General features: G+C 37.2%; 1 protein-coding gene across 3 annotated transcripts in view; it reads left to right on the forward strand.

Annotated features, from left to right (window-relative positions):
• SH3RF1 (SH3 domain containing ring finger 1) overlaps nt 1-20708 on the forward strand; it is an 81784-nt gene extending 61076 nt beyond the window's left edge. For all 3 annotated transcript variants that reach the window (XM_030946784.1, XM_030946781.1, XM_030946782.1), the window contains 6 exons: nt 4085-4239; nt 6307-6477; nt 6642-6901; nt 10394-10752; nt 12340-12674; nt 18094-20708. In XM_030946784.1, coding sequence (XP_030802644.1) covers nt 4085-4239; nt 6307-6477; nt 6642-6901; nt 10394-10752; nt 12340-12674; nt 18094-18262 — 1449 coding nt within the window. In that variant the 3' untranslated portion in view covers nt 18263-20708. The remainder of the gene's footprint in view (nt 1-4084; nt 4240-6306; nt 6478-6641; nt 6902-10393; nt 10753-12339; nt 12675-18093) is intronic.
• The last annotated feature ends 3327 nt before the right edge of the window (nt 20709-24035 follow it).

Consider the following 24035-nt stretch of genomic DNA (forward strand, 5'->3'; position numbering starts at 1 on the left):
TTTCTCTAAGACAGTTTGGATTAATTCCTAGCCCAAGGGAGTCTGTGACTCTTTTATTTGTGTACATGTATAGGATTGCATTTTAGTTTTTTATGTTGCTCTGGTGGTTCAAAAATGCCAATTGTATTAATTTTATTTTGTCCATAATAATGTCTTGTAGATGCTCTTTGGTACCCAGTATTGTATGAAGTAAATAATTTACAAAGTTTCAGCCAAAATTGACACAAATGAGCTTTAGGAATGAGAGTGCTCTTGTCAAGTGACCATATACGCTCTCTACTGCTTGTATCATTTAAGCAAACTTTAATTTTCCTTCAGAAAACTTGTGATACTTTATTTCAAAGTTTTATTTTGCATCAGGCATTCTTTAGACAACAGCATTAATTCTTGGCTTGTGATTTGAGGTTTGATTCTTTGAAATTGAAGAAGCTATGAACTGAGACAGACTTCTCACAGCCAGAGCTTTTGGCTGTGATATTATCTCTTATTGTTCTTTGGGACTTCCAACCACAGCTTTACCTCTAATTAGGGCATTAATTGGCCTGCTTATCTTGGCCACTGGCATTTTTGAACCTTGTAGGTGTTTAGTATATTTAAAGTTCTTTGCAAAATAAAAATAACAGACATCAAGTCCAGTAGTAGTTGGGTGAAAACATGCACATACAGTTACATAAAGCTCATTCACTTGGAAGGAAATTCTTGGATGTAATTTATAAGGTTGTTATCTAATGGAGTAGATCTAGTTGCCATAGAATTTACTGAAAAATAATCTTGAAGTATGTGATTTGAACCATGATATGGGAAAAACAAACTAAATGTACCACAGCAAAGTTAGAATTACATTCAAAAGCAGCAGCAGAAAAACAATCTAGCAACAAGAGATAACTTATCTTCCTTTCAGTGTGCCTTTACAGTCTCTTGGGAAGTGAAAAGTGTTTTGGATTGCAATCAACCTAAATGTCCATACTGCTACTTCTACAGATTGGAAATGTTGACTTTGAAATGGTGTCTTGGTGTGTGCTCTTAACTAGCAGAAGGAGGTGGTCTATATTTGGGTGGTTTGCATTCACTTACATGCTGAAGGTCTCAAAAATTAAAAAATACCCAATTTTACAAGTCTTGTTCTCTCATGCACAAAAGAGAAATTGCTCTTTATTTTGAAGAATGTAAGGTAGTTTGAATTATTATTAATGAGGCACAAGCTGTGGGGGTTATATAATACACTGATGACATTTAGCTCTTTTATGTAGTTCCAGAGTAAGTTCAATAGTGTTAAGTCAGGAGGTTTTAATAAGAACTGTATTAATTTTAATCAACCAAAATTCAAATCAACTTTTGTTCTGAAGAGGAAGCAGCAGGAAGAAACAATGAGGTTTTGTATGAGAGACCTGTTTTTGATAACATATAGTTTAGGAATTTTGTTAAACATAAGCCTTAATTTGTTAGCCCTCAGGGAATTTTGCAAGCCATATATTTTTTCTAGACGTTGTGGGAGTGAAGACTGTTAATGAATGTTCTTTTCCACTGCTGTGCCTTTTATTATTCTTTGAGTGAGGTGATTACTGATCTTCAATTAACTGATATGGGAGTGCATCCTAATTATATTTAAGTTTAGTAATATGCATGTGTTTCTAGAGCATGACTACAGATACTTTTTGAAGTTGTAATATACATTAGTTATCAAATAATGTAATTTTTCATCTTCCAATTCAAAAAAATTATTTATCACTTATTTGCTGGTTTATATGCTTGAAAGTACACCTGGTGTCTAAAAAGTAGTTGCAGAAACATTCAATTTTTCCCCTCACCTACCTAAAATACTCTGAATTATTGCTGAGCATACTTTATTGAATCGCATGTGATTTGTGTATATTCTTTCACGGAATGTTGACTATGGAAACCATCAAAACTACCAAGTGCCCTGGAGGTAGGTGTGTTTCTCAACAGCTAGAAAAATGGTTACATGCCAGAAAACTTCTTGAAAACTTGGCTAGATCATTTGGGTCTGTTTTACCAAGCTGTAGCAGTGCAAGCTCTGGAGTGTTAGTCCTCTAAAGTCTATCAAGTAGTTTATTTAGATTTCTTGCCAAGTCTTTGGGAGTTTAATTGTGCTGTGGCTCACTGCTGATCTCATTACCATATTGATAGACATGGTGAGGGGAGCAGAACCTGAATAAAGCAGAATAAAATAGAGCTGTGAAGGTGCCTGTATTGCAGCTAAAGCTTCACTGTATATTATGTGTTCAAATGAATAAAATGCAGTGTTCAGCATCTTTAGAGATGCAGGAAGTATGGAACCGTGACAACCGTGATATTGTGCATGAATAGGTTTAACTTTAAAGAATTCCAACTAATCATCTCCTAATGTGAATTTACAAGTTCTACCATATACAAAGACATCTAGATGCCTAGAAAAATATTTAAATTGAAATTCTATTGATAGGTTGCATGAAAGTTAGGTGCTTACATTCAGCTTGGATTTAACTAAGACATTTGTTGAATGTCTAACTGGGAGGGGCAAATAACTTCAGCTGTAAAACAGCTGAGAGAGAAATGTTGGAATTTTGGTGTGAATGATCTGGATACTTTAAAAAATTGTTGGGTTGAATATGAAGCAAATGCAATTGTCACTTTTGTAAAAAATACCCTATTCGTATCAAAGCTCTCAGTGATGTTTCTCCTGCAGGTCATTTCTGTTTCGTGTGCGATACAGAAGGCCTTCTTGGTCTTAAGAATGTGTTAATGTATGAGCAGAAAAAAAGCTTTAAATAAAATAGGAATATTTCACGATATAACATGCAATTTATACCATAGCTAAGCGTAACAATTTTGACTGAAACTCTGTAAGAGTTGATACATTTTCTCTAGATTTGAAAGTCTTTAGTTATGCAGTTCTTTACTGTGACTTGGCAGTGTAAAACTGGTTTAAAGAGCTGTCTTTTTATTAACGTTTCCACCAAATATAGAAGAGTAATAATCACGCAGTGTAGAACTAAAACTCTGTTTCCATATAGGTTTTTGTACAGAAAAAGAGAAAAAAAAGGGCAAAACCCTTTAGAAGTGAAGTGTTTGAGGGAACTTAAAATGACTTTCAATTACATATTTTCCAAACTGATAATGCAATGCTATGCATTTATATGCTGATATATTGGAAGTGCCAGGCACTACTTCAGGATATTTTATTAATTAATATTCTAGTTCTATGGGTTTTAGGAAGATTATGTTTGAAATTAATTCAGTTTCACTTTTTCAAAGGTAGAAGGTTTTTTATTACTCTTTTTCTGTGTGTTGTAACACAAATAGTTATTTTTGGAAGGGGGGAAGGAAAAGCTCTCTCTTTGTGAGTGCCTTTTCCCAGGAGTGTCAGTACACAAGGTCCTAAAGAATTGTCTGAGGCCTTACAGAGCAGAAGGTAACAATTGCTCCATTGATTCTAAAATGCACAGAAGTCTGTAGGCAGGACCCCCATTACGATCTGTGGTGCCTTTTTACTGGGGTATTTGTTAAAGATTACCAATCTTGATAATACTGCATTTCAAAAGCTAATTCTTTAGACTAGAAGAATAGGAGAAAGAAGTAACAACAGCTCAGTGATTATGGTCTCATATTGTGCTTGCTTTTGTAACCCATACATCAAAAGAAAATTTCCCCCAGAAGGGGTGCTTTTGGGTGCACTGCAGCTGAATTGTATATTATGTTTCAGCTTCAGGTTACAAAAACAATCATGTTATGAAGTACAGTCAGCAGCAGGATGCAAAAATCTACCTCCTGGAAGGCTTCTGAATTTTTGTCGAGCCCTATCCTAAACATGTTATAACTAGAAACACCATTTTTCCTGTGCTGAGAAATTGTTTGTCATTTGCTTAATTAGCTGCCAAAACTCCAAGATTTTAAACTGAAAGAAAAAGAAATAGAGAGAAAGCTAACTCTCCAGTTATATTGTAACAATAGGCAAAGCAACACTGGACTCAGTTGCTTTTTTCCACTTCCTTGGAATATCATGCCTTTTTTTTTTTCCAGCTGATTGAACTCATCAAACAATATTGTTCATTTGTTGCTATTTTTTTTGTTCTTATACAATCAGAATATGAATCCTCCCCTTCCGCCACCACCTCTTTTGTCTGCTGCAATCATTGCATCGGCCACTTCTGGACCTCAGTCTGCAAGTGTCATACAAAGGTCTGCATCAGGATCAGCTGACCAAGTGGCACATTTACGACAGCAAACTCGTCCAAGTGTGTGAGTAAAACTGAAACTTTCTCCAGACAGAAAAATGGAACGAGATCACTAACTTCACCTGTACATTTAGCATGGCAGCTGGCTCTGTTCTGCTGGAACTGCCAAAAAGCCAAGCCTGCACCTTAGAAAAAAAGCATGCAGAAAGGTGATATCCCCAAACAGGTCCCACACTGAACATTGCTTATGTCTTAGATAAATATAATCAGCTGTTGCTGTGTATAGAAAGAACTAACTTGAAAATATAAAGTATTTATCATGCAGAAGATGAATGAATCCTTGCGTTAGCACTGAATACTGGGTAACTCAAAAGTGTCATTTCACTGGAGTGAATTTATTCAATGTTTTCCATTATGTATGGTATGAAAAGGCTATTCTCATATGGAATAATTTATGCCAAAACACAAAAAGTGCTGTATTTAATTTAGGCTGTTAAACGTGTTACTGTCAGACTACTTGTGTCAGTTGCAATTGAAATTTGACTGAAGATTCTACAGTGCACTTAATTAGTGGGTGGCAATTTGGAATGAAGGCAGAAAGCTGCTAGTTAGCATTATGTCTTCACACTTGCAATACAAGCAAATGTGCGTCATCCTTTCGGGTGAAAATATTTGGTATATTAACATGTGTTCCTAACAACATCTCTCTTCTTAAAAACTTCTTTGTGTGCAGCTTGGGGAATAAGAATGATAAAAGAAAATGTTAAACTCAGGAGATGCTGAACCATCTGATGGGACAAGTTTGAATGAGGACTGCTTTTGTTCTGTCCTTGTTATCTTCCCACCAGGTTTCCTCCCACTCCAGAAAAGCACCCTTCTTGTATAGCAGGTGCATCTGGATTTGGGCTGTTTCTTGGTGTCAGGCATTTTAACATTGCTTCTTATGGATTATTGCACCTAGTGCAGTTAATCAAGTTCCCATCTCATTTACTCCCATCTTCCATCTTCAAAGGGTTGCTCTATATGAGGATACTAATGAAATTTGGAATAAATTAACTGAAAGGGAAGTTAATGAACATCAATTAAAGCAGATCAATTGCTTTTCCATAGAGCTTCAGTGTGTGGCTTTGTAGATCATTGCTAAATCATGTACCAATGAAGCCTTCTGCTGCCAGTGTTACCTTTATGTGTTGCCTTTAAAGTGAATTTATTGCTTGCTTTGGGTGCCTTTCTTGCCTTTAAAGGATTTTTGTGCTTATTGTTTGAAAGACCTATGAAATCTGTTGTGGATTTTGTGAATAGTTTAGGGAAACAATCTAATTATATTTTTAGCAGCTTCTATAAGGTGTGTTTCTTCCTACTTTCCTTTATATGTCCTGACAACTACATGTGGTATTAAAAGGAGCAAACAAGTTCCAGGCAGTATTTAGCTAGCTCTTAGGTACAAAAGTGTAATCTTCACTTTGTATCTGTCTGTATGTGAAGCATTTGACTTATCAGCTTGGATTTCTCCACAACAGAGAAGTTGCAGTGCTGTTATTCTTCTGTTGCATACCGGTGCAAGTAGGGAAGCATTTGCAACTGCTTTATTTGGGTGAAATAAATTTGGTGGTGTGTGTCATGTCATTATAGTAGTATAAATGGAAGTTTAAAAGGTAAGAAGAAAACTTCTCATGATTGATTAGCTGTAACACAGTAACTGTACCTCACTTTGTGTGTCTTGTGAAAAGGTGAGCTCTCACATTTCATTCTTTATTCCAGTTGCCTCACATAGTCAAGAAAGACCTACGGCAGCAGTCACACCCATGCAAGCACAAAGTCCAACCTGCCTTATTCCTGCAGCTGTGATCATTCCCCACCACTCTGTTGCCTCCCAGCAGCTCCAGCCCCAGCTTCCAAATACTGCTGCTTATGTCACATTTAAGTGCACTTCAGAGGATACACCTAACTGTCATTGTTTCCTTTTAATGTTACCATAACTTCTGGTTTAATATTGTAATGGCATGATGGATTATCACAGCCATTTCTGCCATGCCTTCTCATCTCTGACTGAGCTCTCTGTGCCAGAAAGCATAAGTGATATTTTGAACTGTTTTAGTTTTATCCTTTGCATCTCTTTTTCTGTCTTTAGGTATATTGCTATCTACCCCTACACTCCTCGAAAAGAAGATGAACTGGAACTGCGGAAAGGAGAAATGTTCCTGGTGTTTGAACGCTGCCAAGATGGCTGGTTCAAGGGAACTTCCATGCATACAAGCAAGATTGGTGTTTTTCCTGGAAATTATGTGGCTCCAGTTACAAGGTACAGTATTATACAAGTGTCTAAATAGTTTAGCTAGTTTCAAATCCAAAATTATTCTGCTCTTGTATTAAATGCTACAATTGTATAATAGAAGACCTGTGAGTTTTAGTAACTAGCTGATTTTTTTCCAGTTGAGTTTTATTGTTTGCTTTAAATTTTGGCAGGACAGTGACAAGTGCATCACAAACAAAAGTTCCCATGTCTACTGCTGGCCAAACAGGACGAGTGGTGACTATGGTCAGCCCTTCCACTGCTAGTGGAACATCCCAGAAGCTCCAGGGGAATGGTGTGGCAGTGAACTCCAGCACAGTGCCCACAGCAGTGGTTTCTGCAGCACATATCCAAACCAGTCCTCAAACCAAGGTCCTTATGCACGTGACAGGACAAATGACAGTCAACCAGGCTCGAAATGCAGTTAGAACAGGTAAAGAAAAACCCACAACATTTGTTACATGTGGTAGACAAACTGTAGAGTCTGTTTTGACAAATGACTGGAGTGAGGGTCTGTGTAAGTATATGCTGAGGTTTTTTTAAAGCTTTTCTTAATGTCATTGTTTAGAGTTGAATGTTTTCTGAAATAACAGTCTGAGTTGTTCGATCTTTTATTATTCTTCTCTAAGCAACTGTGTGTACGTACATACTCCCACTATTGGGAATATATGCAAGTACTTCAGGTGGAATTTTTCTTTTTTTTGTTGTTCCAGCAGTATCTGGGATGGGGACATTCTTTGAGCTTTTCTACTCATATGCAATTCATATAGTAATAAAAGCGATAAGAACATCTGAGTCATAGCTTATTTTTTGTGTGTTAACTGCATAAGAGCTACAGAGTGCTCTAATTTAGCATTAACTTTTAAATTATCTTCTAATATCTTTGAATACCTTTAGTGTTCCTTTTCAGGTCTCTGGCTCAGGGTTGGTCCTTAGGCATTCCAGCTTGTTCTCTAACCTTGACTGCAGCTTCTTTCAGCTTTGACTCTGAAACACTGAGGTGATACTGGCATCAAGATCCATATGATCTATGTAATAAAATTCTGTATTTCTGAAAGGTGTAACTCTTCATTTACTGTCTGGGGAAGGCCACATCATAGTGAAACATGCCTTCTTGTTATTTAAATGCAGAGCCAAAAAGACTGATGGTGGTGTTTTCAAGAGGTTTTTGTTTACCAAATCCATGCACTCCTCTGTGGATTTGCCAGGCTAAGAAAATACCACACAACTGGAGCCGAATCTGTTCCAGTTGCTTCAAGAGCCTCAAAAGAAAAAGCAAAAAAAGGAAAACTCGCATTTCAGACTATCCCAAGGCTTCCCCTTTCAGCCTTGAATTTAGGGTCTGTGATCTCCTGACTGAGCATCATGACAAAAGGGGTTGTTTTGATCACAGGATTCTTATTGGCAGAGCAAAAGAGAGAGCAAAAAATGGTAATGGTATGCTCTGTTATCCCCATAAGAAGGGTTATTTCTTACGGGCTCAAGATCCATGGATTAGCCCACTTTTCAGAGTCATGCATCTCCTAAAACACCCTGTGCATGTTCAGATGTCAGCACCAGGTTTGCTTTTGAAGGTAGGATATGTACATATGTCTTTACTTATTTTATTTCCTTAATTGGCCCCATCTTCCTCCAGTCTGATCTGAAGCTGGAGCAGGTGTGTTAGTCCTCTGTAACAACTTTATTCTTTGTCTTTAAATTAAAATAACCAGATGCTGCTGGCAACTGCTAAGAGAAGCTAAGCAAAGCATCTGTACTTTTCTGCCTCTTAGGCACAGGTGGTTTCTACTCTAAAGCCTTCTTTTGAGCTGCCTAGGAGCTTGCAAGTGACAACACAAAGGAGAGATCTGTGGGCTCCGTAGGCTTTTCTGTCCCTGCATCCCTGCACTGCTGTCAAGATGAATAAGCTTTTACACTTCCATTCAGCTGAGAATGTGACAACATACTGCCCACTGACTTTTCAGATCCAAAATGAAAAATCCAAAGGGACTGGGCTCTCATCACAAAGACCTTAACATTGGATTGTGCAAAGGTGTGCTATTAGTCAGAGATACAGATCTGTCCCTTATAAGGACCTGAGCACTGAAGCAATAGCACTGAAGCTGCTTTATGTACAAATGTTCCAGAAAAGTTTGTAGTAAACATCTGAAACATGATCCTCTTGAGCTTTCCTTAGCACATTTGCTGAGTGTTAATATTTGGGTGAGGCTTCTCACGTTGATGCAGGGCTCCAGCTTCAGTTAAGCTCAGGGCTTCAAGGACCATTCTTCAAATGACCTTAGTGAGACATTGCTTGACATCGCTTTTGCTGAGAGAGTATGCATCCTTTGATTGGAAAGCTCTATAAGGAAAATATATATTCTGCTTACTTCATTAAAGGATAATCTATATGAAAACAGGGTGACTTGAAGCATTTTCCTATCAATTCCATCAGCAATAAGCAAACAAAATCAGAAAGCTCTTCCATGCTTGTCATACATAAATTGCATGTGAGTGTAGACATATCTTGAAGAATAGCAGCTACTTCTAGGAAAACTGATGTTGTCTCATGAACAAAAGCCAGCATTAATAATTGTTTTTGATCCAAAAAAGTCTTTTTGCAATCTCCTTATCTATCTTTTGAAATGTTCATGCTACTCAAGAGTTGGGAAGGGTCAGCTACAAAAGAAGAGATTATCAAAAAAACTAGACATAGCATATAAGTGATGTGCCTTTTTTTAATAAAAAAGAGAGAATTTGTGTTTCTTACTGCATAGATTGTAATTGGGTATAATACTGTAGGATTGTTATATAAATTTGGGATCTTTGTCAGTCATCTCTAATACACTGTTGCTGCAATCTAACCAAATTACCAGAGGAATTTGTAGAAAGCAGAATGAAGAGAGCAAGTACTGGAGGTTTGGTTCCAGGATTTCGCTTAAAACAAGTCTGAAACTCTATTAGTATCTGAAAAATCAAAAGTTGATAAAATCGAGATGCATGTGCATCAAGCTAGAGGGATGACCCCTTCTTAGATGGAAAGTTTCAAAGTATTTGAAGGAGAGAGGTTGTGCAGCACTGAGGTGTTAAATTTTGGCACATACTGTTTGGTTATATCTGCATTTCATACCACCCAGTGGTGCAGAGGTGCTCAAGCTGTTGAAGTGGTCTAACAGCATGCTAGCATGACTGAGCACATGATTTGAACAGCAGTGTTACTTCTTGGAAGGGATCAATTAGTTCATGCAAAGCTCTGTGCTTGCATGAGCTGCAGCCCGGGTTAATTTACTCAGCCCTGTGCTGTTCTCCAGCTTCCAGTGTAGATGTTTCTTTTATTTCAGAGGGGTATGAGTTAATCCACTTTCTAGATTTAAACATCCCAAGAGACAACAGCTTACATTTTCAGAGAAAGCACTCACAGCAGTAATTGCCACTGTGCTTATTGTTTGAAAGACCTATGAAATCTGTTGTGGATTTTGTGAATAGTTTAGGGAAACAATCTAATTATATTTTTAGCAGCTTCTATAAGGTGTGTTTCTTCCTACTTTCCTTTATATGTCCTGACAACTACATGTGGTATTAAAAGGAGCAAACAAGTTCCAGGCAGTATTTAGCTAGCTCTTAGGTACAAAAGTGTAATCTTCACTTTGTATCTGTCTGTATGTGAAGCATTTGACTTATCAGCTTGGATTTCTCCACAACAGAGAAGTTGCAGTGCTGTTATTCTTCTGTTGCATACCGGTGCAAGTAGGGAAGCATTTGCAACTGCTTTATTTGGGTGAAATAAATTTGGTGGTGTGTGTCATGTCATTATAGTAGTATAAATGGAAGTTTAAAAGGTAAGAAGAAAACTTCTCATGATTGATTAGCTGTAACACAGTAACTGTACCTCACTTTGTGTGTCTTGTGAAAAGGTGAGCTCTCACATTTCATTCTTTTATTCCAGTTGCCTCACATAGTCAAGAAAGACCTACGGCAGCAGTCACACCCATGCAAGCACAAAGTCCAACCTGCCTTATTCCTGCAGCTGTGATCATTCCCCACCACTCTGTTGCCTCCCAGCAGCTCCAGCCCCAGCTTCCAAATACTGCTGCTTATGTCACAGCTGTGAATGTGAACCGCTCATCCATCCCACTGGCATGTCCAGCAGCTTCTCTGAATTCTCCTAACATTGCTGCTTCATCTTTGGAGGGAGATAGCAGTGGAAAAACTGCAAACACTCACCCTGGAGCTCCTGCATCTCCAGAGAGTGCTTTAACAGCTGGTGGAAGTGCTGCTGTCAGTAAAACAGACAAGGATGGCAAGGTGGGTAGAGAATAAAATAATTCCCTTTAATTCTCTTATTTTCATCATACAATCTTTTACGAAATTTAGGAGCACAACCTAAAAAACCCACATGAACTTGCAGGAATGTAAAAATTTCAGTCTAACAAAATAAAATTAAAATCAGAATTCTTTTTGGTTACGTTTCTTATTAAGCAGGCACACTGAGATATTATGGAAAACACATTACCAGCAATGGCTATTGGACAAAGAAAGAATGCATATAACCATCTTTTAAATGTAGGACAGTGGAGTCTGTAAAGATTCTGCTTTCCTTCCCACTATTTGAACTATTTCCTATGTGTGTCAACTCATTCTCACTGTTCACCAAGCCATGTGATTATATTGTTGTCAGAAAAATTCTTCTTGCTTTGTAATTGATTCTGTTTTATACTTGTGTTGTAGTCAGGAAACTTTTTTTTCCTTGTGACAGCTATCTTTGTATCTCAAATATTTTAGACTTAACCTTACTACTCCTCAACCTCCTTAGTGAAGTTTATGAAGATTTTAATCTTAAACTGTACAGTAATGTCAGCCACTTTTTAGTTACATTTCTTTTTATTATTGATGAATGGACGTGCCTCGAACTTTATTTTAAAATTACTTTAGCCATAGAAATTGAAACCAGACTGAGGTGCCCTTAGAGAAAATGTATTTGTAGTTTAAGGTGAATTATGCTAATATAGGATTGTTTTAATTTCTCTGAGTTTATCTTTGACATTTTCTAGACAGTGGATTGTTGGTAAAATGGTTCTAAGTTATTGGAGACTTAGAAAAAGGACTGAGGATTTTTATTCACTAAATCCACTACATCCCAGGCTATCAAAAAAATTTCTCATTGCTCTAGGCTTTTCTCTGTCTATGGTTAAATATTATTTTTGTCTCCAGGGCTTACAATCTGGCACTCCTCATAAGCACTAAATTCACTCAGTCAAAGGGTTGGTAAGAAGATCACTGCCACACCCTTTAAAAAAAAAAACAAGAAATACAAAAGCTACTTAAATAATTCTCTTCAGGCTAGGTAATAGTCTTCAGGGATTCTTGTCTGGACAAGCAAAAAGAATGTTTACAATCCTCCCCTTTAGCAGAACAGCAGAACACACTGCATTCCCCTTGGGGTGAGTTTTTGTTAGATCATGAAGGTCTTCCATTACTAAAGAAGGATAAATAAAAGAAACTTACCTAAACAGCAGCTTCCAGAGCAGACTTTTCTCCCTGCTTGGTTTGAAGTGATTATTTGTCTTCCCAGAAACATCCATGTTGATGAAATATTTTACTTCATAGATTCCTGTTGTAATATTAACTCCTCACACCATTTTCTAGACAACCTTTTGTGACAGAGCCATTTCAATTAAACTTGAACCTAACAAAGTGAAAGGACTTAGCTAGTTTATGATCTAAATTACTTGCTGTTTTTCTCTTTAGAATTTTCATCATCTCTCTAATGTCAAGTATGTCCTTGTGATTTACTGAGTCCTCTTTGAGAACAATGTCATCTATCAGAAGGATGTGTTCAACTCTTTATGGGAGAGCTTTGTTCTAAAATGGGGCACTGTTTTTGGTTTACAGAAAGAAAAGAAGGGTCTGCTGAAGCTGCTTTCTGGAGCATCCACCAAGCGCAAGCCTCGGCTGTCGCCTCCAGCGTCACCCACCCTGGAGGCTGAGCAGGCTGCAGCAGAGCTGGCCCTGCAGGGTGCAGTGGGGCCCGAGCTTCCCTCGGCAGGGGCTCACAGCAAGGCTGGCTCCTGTCCCACGGAGGGTGAGGCCCCAGGACTGGCACAGGAGACGCTGCAGCGCAAGGGCGCTGCCCTGGACGCCGCTGTCCCCATCGCCCCGCCGCCCCGGCAGCCTTGCTCCTCGCTGGGGCCCGTCCTCAATGAGTCCAGGCCTCTCGTGTGTGAAAGGTAAATTCTCCTACACAGCCACACTTGGGCACACCAAGAAAAAATTCATTCTCTGACGCTTGTAGTGTGCGTTAGAACTGCTTCAAAGTGCTGAGATTTTATAGCAAGATGAAACTTACTTTTTAACAATTCTTTATTTACTTATCAACCAATACTCATGTTTATATTTGTTTACTTTTGATGTTACTTTAAAGTTTTTGAATGAATAGACACTCAAATACGATAATCGCAGGTTTGGTAGACAAAAGAGGCCTCCTATTTTTCAAAACAGGAGCACATTATGTTCTTGAACTTATTAGTATTAGGTTTGTCCTGCTTATTAGCAGTGTATAACTGCCATCCTAAATATATGGTGAAGGAGACCCTTATCTATCTATGCCTAGGCTTCTTAATATTTGATTTCTTGAGCTTTTGCAAAGATACTTTTTACTGCCTGAGTGCCCCATGGCTGTGCATCCACACAGGCTCTAGGGTGGCCTCTGTGTGGGGGTGAGTCTGAAAAACAGACAGATGTCTGGACTCTCAGACTGACAGGCAGTTGCTTAAATGTTCTGTGACATTTGTGTCCACCTATAGTTTTTCAAGTCCTCAGTAGAATGTGAAGGAAGTGGCAGTTTTCTAACTACAGGATGTTTTATTTTTCCTGGTAGCAGACAAGCAGTATGAGGAGCGTCATAGAATTTCTTTTGCAGCAGCTATAGGATTGTGTGCTGTACTGAGAAAAAATAGTAGAGTTACAATATTAACAGATGTAGGACCGAACTGATTGAAGCTGACTATTGTAGATTTTGTTCTAATGCTATTAACTCATGGTGTGTGGGCATCCTGTTGTACTTCCAGAAGTCCACTATCCTAAGCTATACCCATGTCTTAAAATCCAGACAGTATAGAACTTTCTGCTTGTCTTTTAGTTCACTTCTGTCATACCTCTAGTATTTTTTAAAAGATTATTTCTGTTCCTACACAATTTCCTTGCAGGAGATTTCTATTTCATACTGAATTTGTGAAGCAGATTTACATTTATACATGGAAAATAAAACCTGAAAGACTGTTCTTTAAGAATAACATCATTCATTTTCACATTATCATAAGTCTGCTTGGCACCTTAATATGTTTTTATGCTTTGAACGTGAAAATAATATTAAATTCATTGTGAAAATAATATTATATTCATTCTGGCATAACCAGTGTATATTAGCGTAAAGCTCTTTCTATCATCACAAAAAGTAGCTTTTTCACATCCATGATGGAATTTTTTTTCTCAGAACTACTTACAGAAAATGATGCTCTATATTTTTATTGATCTAGTAATAACATATACTCAAACATTCTCTCTATCCTTGCTGTTATTTAAGTGATAGTTGATACTGATAGAAGAAGCATTGCTACATGATAATTCTCAGTGGTAGTCATGCATGGTTGTCAGTGTATTTAGACAGAATTTCAACTGAGTTCCCTTTGTCATTTTCAGGACAGAGCTATTTTTTTTCCTGCTGATGTGCCCTTGCACATTTCCTTTGGCTGGATTTCTTAAAATGTGATGGTTAATAATACTTAAAATTTACATTGTACTCAATATCTTCAAAGTAATTTATAAGCATTGATTACTCTTCAGCAGTCTGGAAGATGTGGTGGGTAAGAATCATGTGGCATCTTCAGTGAAAATTTGAGCTGGGGAGGGAAATATTCATGAGGATAAGCTCAACAAAAAGCTGAAGAGCAGAGAAATCTCCTGCTAGGATTATTCTGCTCTTACATCTCACAATTACAGTCACAGATCACAGTGGAACTGTAGAATTCCAGTTTAGAGAATTCCAGTCGCCTGAGACTGCAGTGGGGCTCATTCACTTCTTCTGATTCTCCAGCCAATACCCAGGTTGTCTTGGCGTGATTTCTTGTATTGATGCAGTGCTGACAAGGCCAAGGATCATTATGTTTTCTTTACAAAGATAGACCCAACTCCCTGCAATTCCTAGAGTAAGACATGCTATGCTATGAATATACAGGAATTTAGTTACCTGAGGAGCTTAATTTTTCCATATAAGCTACAAGAAAACTTCAAGCTTTTTTCGTGAGCTTTCTCTTTTAGAGGGAAATGTTGCTTAAATAGCCTTAAATTTTACAGTAAGTATACAGCATTATAACAAGAAACTACCCACTACTCCACAATGGTGTTAGAGACCTGAAGTTGAACCTAAATACACATCACTGCATATCCTAAATTATAAAATGAATCTTTCATCCAGTTGCAGGGAAAGAAAAGCAGTAATTTTGTTCTGTGATTAAAGTAACCCTAAGTAATTTCATCTACCACAGAATGACTGGTGTAACATCTGCTCCCAGTGAGCGGGCCAGTGGCTTTCCAGGGCAGCAAGCCTTCCCACATCTGGCACCATTTAATTTAAACACAAGATCTGCACAACAGCAGGGCACACTTGACCTGGAAAGTAAAAATTCTAAAGGCAAGGAACAAAAGCTAAATCAAGAAGCTGAGTAATAATTATTCATTTAACTTGTAGTAATTCCAGCTTTCTGTGTTTCTCTCAGCTAAAATTTTCTGCATGTGAGAAAATATTATTATCCACTTGTTGATCAGGAAAACCACAAATAATTGTCCAAAAATCAACCACAATGAGGTGGGCATAAAAGCAGTATTTTTTGTCCAGTGAAACAGAAGCAACAAAGAAGTGGAGAAACACCTGAAAGATAGAATCTTTTCCATGTTACTGAAAAGTGTGAGAAATGCTAATATTAAAAATGAAAAGCAGAATAGAGAGATGTGAAGACAGACCACCACCCTCTTCAAAATAAAAAATCAATTCACGAATACAAAGCAAAAGCACTGTGGGATATAGCCAGACACATTAAGAATATCAGCAAACTACTGGTGGCAAATATATTGGCTACTTCTGGGAAGTTAAAGTACTTTTATTTTTACATTTTGTCACTAGCTGACTAAAAATAATTAATATAATATTTGGAAAATTAATGAAAAATGTTATAAGGCAATCAGAGAAAAATAAAAGAAAGGAAAAACCTCATAGTTGTACAGCTTAGGTGCATGTAAAATATTAAGTGACCACAAAAGATCTACAAATTTGACTTTCAGTCATTGAAAACATTTGCAAATACTGAATAGGGAGACAAACAAGGAAGTGTTTTGGAAGATTCAGGCATGTGGGAATGAACATGTTTTTCCAAAACATAGGTCATGCTTAGTAAATATGATTATTTTTCTTCAGGGACCTTGCAATGAACTTCTGAGCTGAAGTGTAAGCTTTTTATTCTGCATGAAATTGCTAGTTTTGGCAATATGTTGTAGATGATGAAATAAGTAATGGAAAAACAGTTTCTGTTCCATAGCTAATCCAGGATCTGGATAGACAACTGTGTGAATGTATGATGGGTCTGTGATCACCTCTCTTTGGGCAAATAGGATTTGTAAAATGTGGCAGAAAACTTGAAGAAGGACTCATGATTTACAGCTGCAAAGCCTGATGGGTTTCTTCTCATTAAAAATTGAAAAATACACTCAAACAGCACTTTAAAACCAGTGTTGTTGTGCTCTGTTTTAGATACTAAATTTCAAGAAGAATATCAAAATAGTTGGGAAACTAAAATTTAACAAGAAATACCAAATTACTGCAGAGGTTGTTGGATACTGTATGGAAAGCTCAAGACAACTGTTTCTGTGCTAGCTGGTGATCCTCTAGGGAGGACAAAGAGATGATGGGAGCAAGCAGCAGCAGGGAACAGACTTGTCTGTCAATTCAGGGGAGCACAGAGGTTACTGGCAGACAGAATTAGAAACTAAAAACAAGCATATTTCAAGTCAAACATTTACAAGGTGGTGTTTGACAGACTGCAAGATGAGACAGGCATTTTGAAACTCATTTTTTTTAAGACTATGAAGTGTGCTGGTTAATTTTCAGCCTGGGAGCAACCTGCCTGTTGACAACAGTAGAAGTTCTTCATAGCTTTACTGCAGTTCTTTATGCTTCACTATCTTGTCCTTATCTTGCCTGAGTAGAGGCTGTTGTTTTAACTCAAGCAGTTTACAGTCTCAATTTAACTTATAGTTTATTAAAAATATTTGGTTCTCATTTCCTAAGTCAGCATTAAAACCCAAGTTGCCCAAAGCAGAAGTTAGTGCAGGTCTAGGTTGGATGCAGGGCATTCTGGAGCTGCACACTAATAAATCTTGTAATTGGCTTGGTAGCTTTTATGAAGCATGAATCTAATAGTTCCTGTGCTCTGAAATCTGGGGATTGCCATCACTGAAACAAAGTTATGGCTTGTAAGTCACTAATAAATAACATTTGACAACTAATTAAGTCCAAATATGTTTTGCTATACTTAGATTTCCTAAGAGACTTCAGTTATTTACAAAGTGCAGGTACTCTTTTCTGAATATTTTTGACTGTACAGACAGACTTAATTTTTGTTTCATATGTTCTTAAGCAAAACATTCTACTATAACACAGTATCTTTCTCTGCTTCAATATTACAGAATTAGCTTGTTTTATTGTGTGTATTGAGCTACAACTGCCATTCCATCCTTTACTAGACTGTATCCTGTTACCTTGTCTTTTCATCAGATTGTTGATTTATTTTAATCTATTAAAATAATAAATTCTTTTAAGCTTATTAAGATAATTGTTATCTTAATCTATGAAGTAATAGAGTTTTATGTTGCTGTGAAATTATGGAAGAAGAGATTGAGTGGTGTTATGCATGTTAAAAACAGAGAAGTGTAGCCTCTTTTTAGTGCACTCCTATTTGAAAAGTGATTTTACTGTGAGAGACTGAAAAAATACACTTCATGCCAAGTGCTTAAGAAAATTGTTGAGTTGAAAATAGTTTTTAACATAGTTGAGCACAAGTTGAGCAGCTGTGTTCAAAGAATATGTTCTAACTTGAGAGATTTCTAAGGAAAATGATAATTATTTAAAACAGCAAATCAAATTTATAGGTTTTGTTGGTTTCCTCCTTTTGTTTTTTGCCTTTCCTTAAGAGCCATCACTGGAATAATAAGAAATTAAACAGACACTTGTAAAATTATGCCTAGCTACTCCTGTGAATGCTTTGATTCTTGCTGAATCACAATGACTGAAAGAGTCTGCAAATTTATATTGGAAAAAATGTTTACAGTTTTCTCCTGTTATTTAACCATTGTCTGTATTCATAGGAGATGCATGAATTTGCCTTAAATTTATTATGTTGCTATTGTTGTTATCTGTTTAAGACATACTTTTAAGTTGTTACCTACTCAGCAAACAGTTCTAGACAATTTCCTATGTTCATAAGCTTCAACAGGCACAGAAATATTTTTGAAAGTATCGGGTTAAAAAAATGAGGGGGAGAGAGAGGGGGGCGAAGAAAAGGAGCCTAAATGTAGGTGTTTTTTTTAATTACACAGGTACAGAGTTGTGGTATCCTATCCTCCTCAGAGCGAAGCAGAACTTGAACTGAAGGAAGGTGACATTGTTTTTGTACACAAGAAACGCGAGGATGGCTGGTTCAAAGGCACTCTGCAACGAAATGGAAAGACTGGCCTTTTCCCTGGCAGCTTTGTAGAGAACATTTGAGGAGATTCATTCCAAGAGCTTCAAATCATACTGTACTGTAAAATAGCACAAATATTTTGCCAGAAAAAGCACAGTCATGAAATATTTTCAAATGACTGTAATGTAAACAAAAATCTACATATTTTTACAGTGTCTATAGCACAATTATACCAGCGAACAAAGGAGATGAAGGCATCTGCTGGTTTTATCACTTTGAATTCTTAAGTGTGATGTGTGCCTTGTACTGTCTGATTTATTCTATAGAGGAATTTTTTCCCCAAGTATGTTACATAAATGAGCAATTGTTTACAAGGCTGTAACTAATTTATTCTTTGTTTTTTTAAACTTGAATTTTGTGTAATAGCTAAAATTCTTGTGACTATGATTTTAACAAATTATTAATTTATGAAAGAATAACAAAGGGGAAGCTGGATTCTCTCCTTATGAGCAAGCAATTATATCTGATAAAGAGCCTCCCATTTATCCTCTGGATATTTTTCCCCTGCTATGTCTGACAGTGGAGTAAGTCTCTGTTGTATGAGTTAATGTTGAGTGGTGGTGATGTGGCGTCAAATTGAATTTGCCAAATGGGGAAAAAATGTGTATTTTCTTCTTTGGACAGAGAAAAAAAAAAGTCAGTGGTGTTCTTGAGTCTAGTTTTACTTCTTCATGAATCACCTAAGTAGAGTAATGTTTCCAGGAGGCAAAGATGTATGTGAACAACTGAACAAAACCATCTCAAGGTTAGGAAAGAAGAAATTTAGGAGTGCCAACAAGAAATTCCCTATATACCTTCTGTTCATGTAATAGCTTGGCTATTTGAACAAAGGTTACCTTTGTATATTTGGCCAGTTCTTTGGGCATTTAGCGCTCAGGATCCAACAAAATTGGAAGGAATGTTAAAGCCCAACACTTAGAATAAATATAACTTGAAAACATCTGTTTGATAAGACTGAATATAAAAATAAAATTATAAGTTGTACTTCATGTCTAAAAATGCCTAAGATGTGTAATTTGCTGTTTTCTTCTCAAAATGATCTGCATGGCCAAGAGATGTCTTAAAATGTCTGAGCAGTAGTGGTGGTAAGTGATGCACTTGTGTTAAAGTAAAAGGCTGTATGAAACACTGTGAAAACTTTACTAACTTCTTAACCATTGCTACTTTGCTATGTTCTGACTTTTTCTTTGTCTTGCATGTGTTACTCAATTCCTGCAGTAATGTAACTGTGCATGGTTGGCATTTTCCATTCCAGTTTCCTGTTGCTGGGTGATTTTGCTCTGAAAGTTTCCCAAAAGCCACTTGACCAAAACTAGTGAGCAACTCGCCTTCAACCAGAGAAGGTATTCAGTGTTTGAATCATTAAAAAAATTTTTTAATGTCCTTGCAGCTGATGGATAGAAAGAATGCAGCCTGCAAGAAATACATTGTTAGTCTTTCAGGGTTTTTTTAGAGATTTGACACTGGGGAACACACGCGCTACTCAGCTGAACCTGGTTTTTTATTTTATTGTTTGATTATAGCAGTTTAATGGTGTTTTTTTTTGTAAGACACTGAGCACCATCATCTCCATTTAAATCCATTTAAATCTGATGTAATTTGGCTGTTACTCAGCACTTTACAAAGGGAAGCCAGTAAGGTGGTTCAGTGTCACACAGATTTGTTAAATCCTTATAATTTTCTTGAAGTTATGCATTGAAAAATATCAAATGTCAATGACAGAGGTTTCTTGCAATATCAGGTAGTATCATGATGGTCTTAAAAATTAAAAAAATATATCTATAAATATATATAGTTGGACATGACAGCATTCCCAAATTAACCATCTCTCTTAAACACTGTACCATTCAGTTTTTGCATTTTTAAATCCTTTAAATAGTTTACTTGAATATTCATGTAATATATAAAGGTTTTGTGAAATGAATTTTAGTTAGAAAGAAGCTGATACCAGCTTTTGTCAGCATAAATTGGCACTAGTGTGTCGTAATCTTATTTTGGAAAATTTAGTGCATTTTATATTAAAGACTACTAAAGGTTAATTTTTTCTATCTCTACTCTCCATATTTTAAACTAAGTGACTAAGGTACCTCTATTAATAGAATTTCATGATGTAAAGTCAGTTAAAAATCAGCTGTTAATCCAATAGTTCTGTTAGATGGAATACATTTTAATTGAATTTTTTTAACGTTGAGTAAACGTTTGTAAAAAGGGCTTATTACATAGCAGTGCAACAATGACAAAAATGCAGTTTATCATGCCTTTTTTTGTGATCTTTCGGGGGTTATTTTTTGGTTTTGGCTTGGGATTAATTCAGTGTAGAAACAGACAAACCCTGTGCATTTGCTTTGTGTAATTCCATTAAAATTTTTTGTAAGGTATTTTATATCTATGTTTGAAGTCCAGTGAATGTTAAGTGTTTGATTTATTATGTTAAACTTCCAATCCTAATAAATATTTTCTTAGCAAACAGCTACAGCAAATAGTGCATGCAAACATTAAACATAAATTACTTGTAAAGAATTTGCCAGTAAAATTCCCAGAACTTAATTTCCGAATTCCTAAGAGGGTATTTCTGCTCATGGAGAAAAAGTCTTCAGATTCCATAATGTAAGAATCTTGGAATGATGGCTATAATGCAAAAACTGTAGAGAGAACTGAGGAGCTGGCTGACCTTTTCCCAACTCCTTATTTCAGTGAGTAACTTCAGAAAAGGGTAGGTAACTCCATCTCTGTGTGTTCGTGATGGAACTACAGTCTCATCAACAGCACAGCAGGTGCACAGTGTAACTGCTTTCCCTAGGGGTAGAAGTGTCTGGTGCAATGGACCTGCTGTGGGTATATTGGGAGAGGTTGAAGCATCTGCCTGAACTTCCACTGTGGGCAGAAGTGTTGGGTGGCAAGAGACTCGTTTGCCTGAAGGAGTTTTCAGTGCACAGCAGTCAGGCAGCAACTGGCTAATGAGGAGAGCTTGATTTGCATGTGGTTACATGTCTGCTGTATACACATGGCTTCTGGGAACACTGGTGGAAATTAATCCTAAAAGTGTTTGCCAATGTTTGAGACTTGGTAAATGCTGCAGCTACTGCGATAAGCTCAGTGTTAGTTAAGATTGACGAGCAGCACCTAAATTGTGCTGGCAGTGAATGGTGCAGCATTGGGTGCTCTCTGAAAGAAGGAGCATCTCATCTAACCTTCCTTAATTAAGGGGGATGAGGGGAGGGAGCAAGGCAACATGGTTTGTAGAAATGCAGAATGGAGACTATAGAAAAGCAAGATTTATTTGGTTTTCCAGAATTGTGGTCTGACACCAGTGCATCCATAGGAGAAAAGTATAGAGACAAACATTGTGGCTGTGTAGCAGAAGTAAGACTGTTTCTTTGGGTTGGTTTTTTTGTTTGTTTGCTTGTTTTGTACTGTAATTACTGAGTAATTCTAATAATGTGTTTAACATTTGGCTTGCCAAAGGTATATGAAATCCTGTTCACCCTCACTTCATTACCTTTGCCTTATAGCAGTAATGACAATCATGATAGTTTTGCATAGGCTTAAAAATATGGCTTGTGAGCACTCTGGCTTTTTTTCAGAGAGCTGGCAAAATATTTTGTCTAGCTTGTTCTTTCCAGTAGCTTTAAGCAAATGTGTTTAAAGGTGCACATTGACCTTAATGACTAGAATCCACTTGTCTAGTTAAAGAGATTTGTGTCTGGCATTACTAAAACTCCTACAGTGTAGTCACTGCTTTCTGTAGGATACACCAATATTCCTTGGATTTCTACCATGCTTCTGCAATATGTGTACTTCTCAAATCAGGCTCAGATGCTCATTCCCTGCACTTGGTTAATTATGATGAACCTTAAGCAGATTTGAAGCTTGACTTGAACAAAACCAGTGTCATAAATCTTTCAAATAACAGCAACAACAATAACGGCACTTACAATAATTCTTTCTAATGGAATACTTGCAATATTTGTATATAGGAACAAAAGAGCTGAGAATGCTGATGATGAATGATGAGAACATGGACATTAGATGTGGGGGAAAATGGGAAAGAGAAAAGGATTTGGAAGACTTGTATATGGGACCTGAATCTTAACTAATTTGTTAGTGATTTTACCTTAGTTACTAGAGTCAAGCTCTGTGAAAGGACCTGAGAGGAACTTGGATGTCTAAGGCTGAAGATGCAGCCCTCAGTCTTTGTCCAGTCTCTTCAGCTTGTATTTGTTTGGTGCTTGTGTTTAGAACAACTGCTGTCCTCCTGTCAAATACATTTGAAATTCAAAACTAAGCATCTGTATTTCTGCAGGTTTGCATTAATAAACAGAGGTAGTGTCCACTTTGTACATATTTTATGCATAGCACTAACATTAGAGGAGTGAACGTCTTGAGAAATGCAGTCCAAGATGCAATGCATTCTTCTTCCACAGTGTCATCCCAATAGCTCTTTCTGGGAGACAAACTTGTTGACAACCTTGAGGTAAGCATCTGCTCTTGAAAACTTGAGGTGTCACCTTTTTGCATCTGTTTCCTCCTTTGCCGACTGATGATTCCTGTGCTTCTGAGGTATGTGGTGTAAAATTCACTTTCAAAGTAAAGGCTGACTGTTTTTTGTGAGTTTGAAGATAGATTCTGATGGATTAGATCTGCCTGCCTCCAAGTATGATCATCAGCATCTAAACCTTTCTAGAAGTCTCCTCAAACCTGCCTTTTGTGGGCAAGAGACTTAACTGATCCATTTTAACAGCTGAAGAGCACTTTGTTCACAATCACACTGGTACAAGGAACAAAACAAAATGGATTTGCTATACCCAATCCGCAAAATGCAAAAGCTATTCAAAATAATGAGCATTTCATATGTGCCTATCAAATAAGAGTGGTTACACTCTACATAATATTCTGAGCAGATCTCAGAAGATAGCATCTATCCATTCCTTCTTTTTTCTGTCAGCTGTATTATTTTGCTAAAAAGTGGCAAAATCAGTTCTTAACTGCTCTACTGTTCCTACTTAGAGTAAAGAAAATTTAGACACAGTGACATTAGCCCCAGATTTCAATTACTCACAGTTCTAACAAGCTTGTAAAAATTCCCCTTAGCACATGTAAATGAGTAGAACTTGGCTGCACTGTGCACCCAGCTCTAGTGCCCACATGGTTCAGGTTACATGGCCCAGAGGCCTGATGTTTGCATCTAGTAGTCATTCAGATCAAAACCAGTGCACAGGATGTCCAAACACTAGCTACATTCTCATTTCACAGTGGTGGGAACAGCCTGTACAGGAGTGTAGAGAGTGAAAATTTGGCTGGCACATCAAGACAAAATACACTTCAATTACAAAGGCAGAAAGAAAAATGTCAGGATTTTAAAATATCTGTGCAGGTGTTTGCTCGTCTCTGCTACCTTAGATGGAACCCCATTTCACAAAGCAAATGGACTTCAATTCCTGCCTCCCCCAAGCCCCCCCTTCCCCATCCCCCCTCCCCGAAAGGAAAGCAATATAAGCCCTTAGAAATATCCAGATTCTTTGGCATTAGAACACATGGTTGGATTCTCAATTACTCCAAATCAGTGCTACTTCATTGATTTCATTAAACTTTGCTGGCATACCCTGAATATGCCCCCTACTGTTAAATAGTGAAGGAAAATATCTCATCTGCCCTAAAGGAATGAATATTTTGAAAGAAACTGAGTTGGCTGATTTTCATACTTGGAAAATACAGAGCTATTCTGGCTGTGTTATGCTTCTCTCAGAAAATATTTGTCCCACTGGTACAGCTGAGGCACTAGATCAAAGATGATGC

Source organism: Camarhynchus parvulus, chromosome 4 (assembly GCF_901933205.1).
Source record: "Camarhynchus parvulus chromosome 4, STF_HiC, whole genome shotgun sequence".
NCBI classification, from domain to species: domain Eukaryota; kingdom Metazoa; phylum Chordata; class Aves; order Passeriformes; family Thraupidae; genus Camarhynchus; species Camarhynchus parvulus.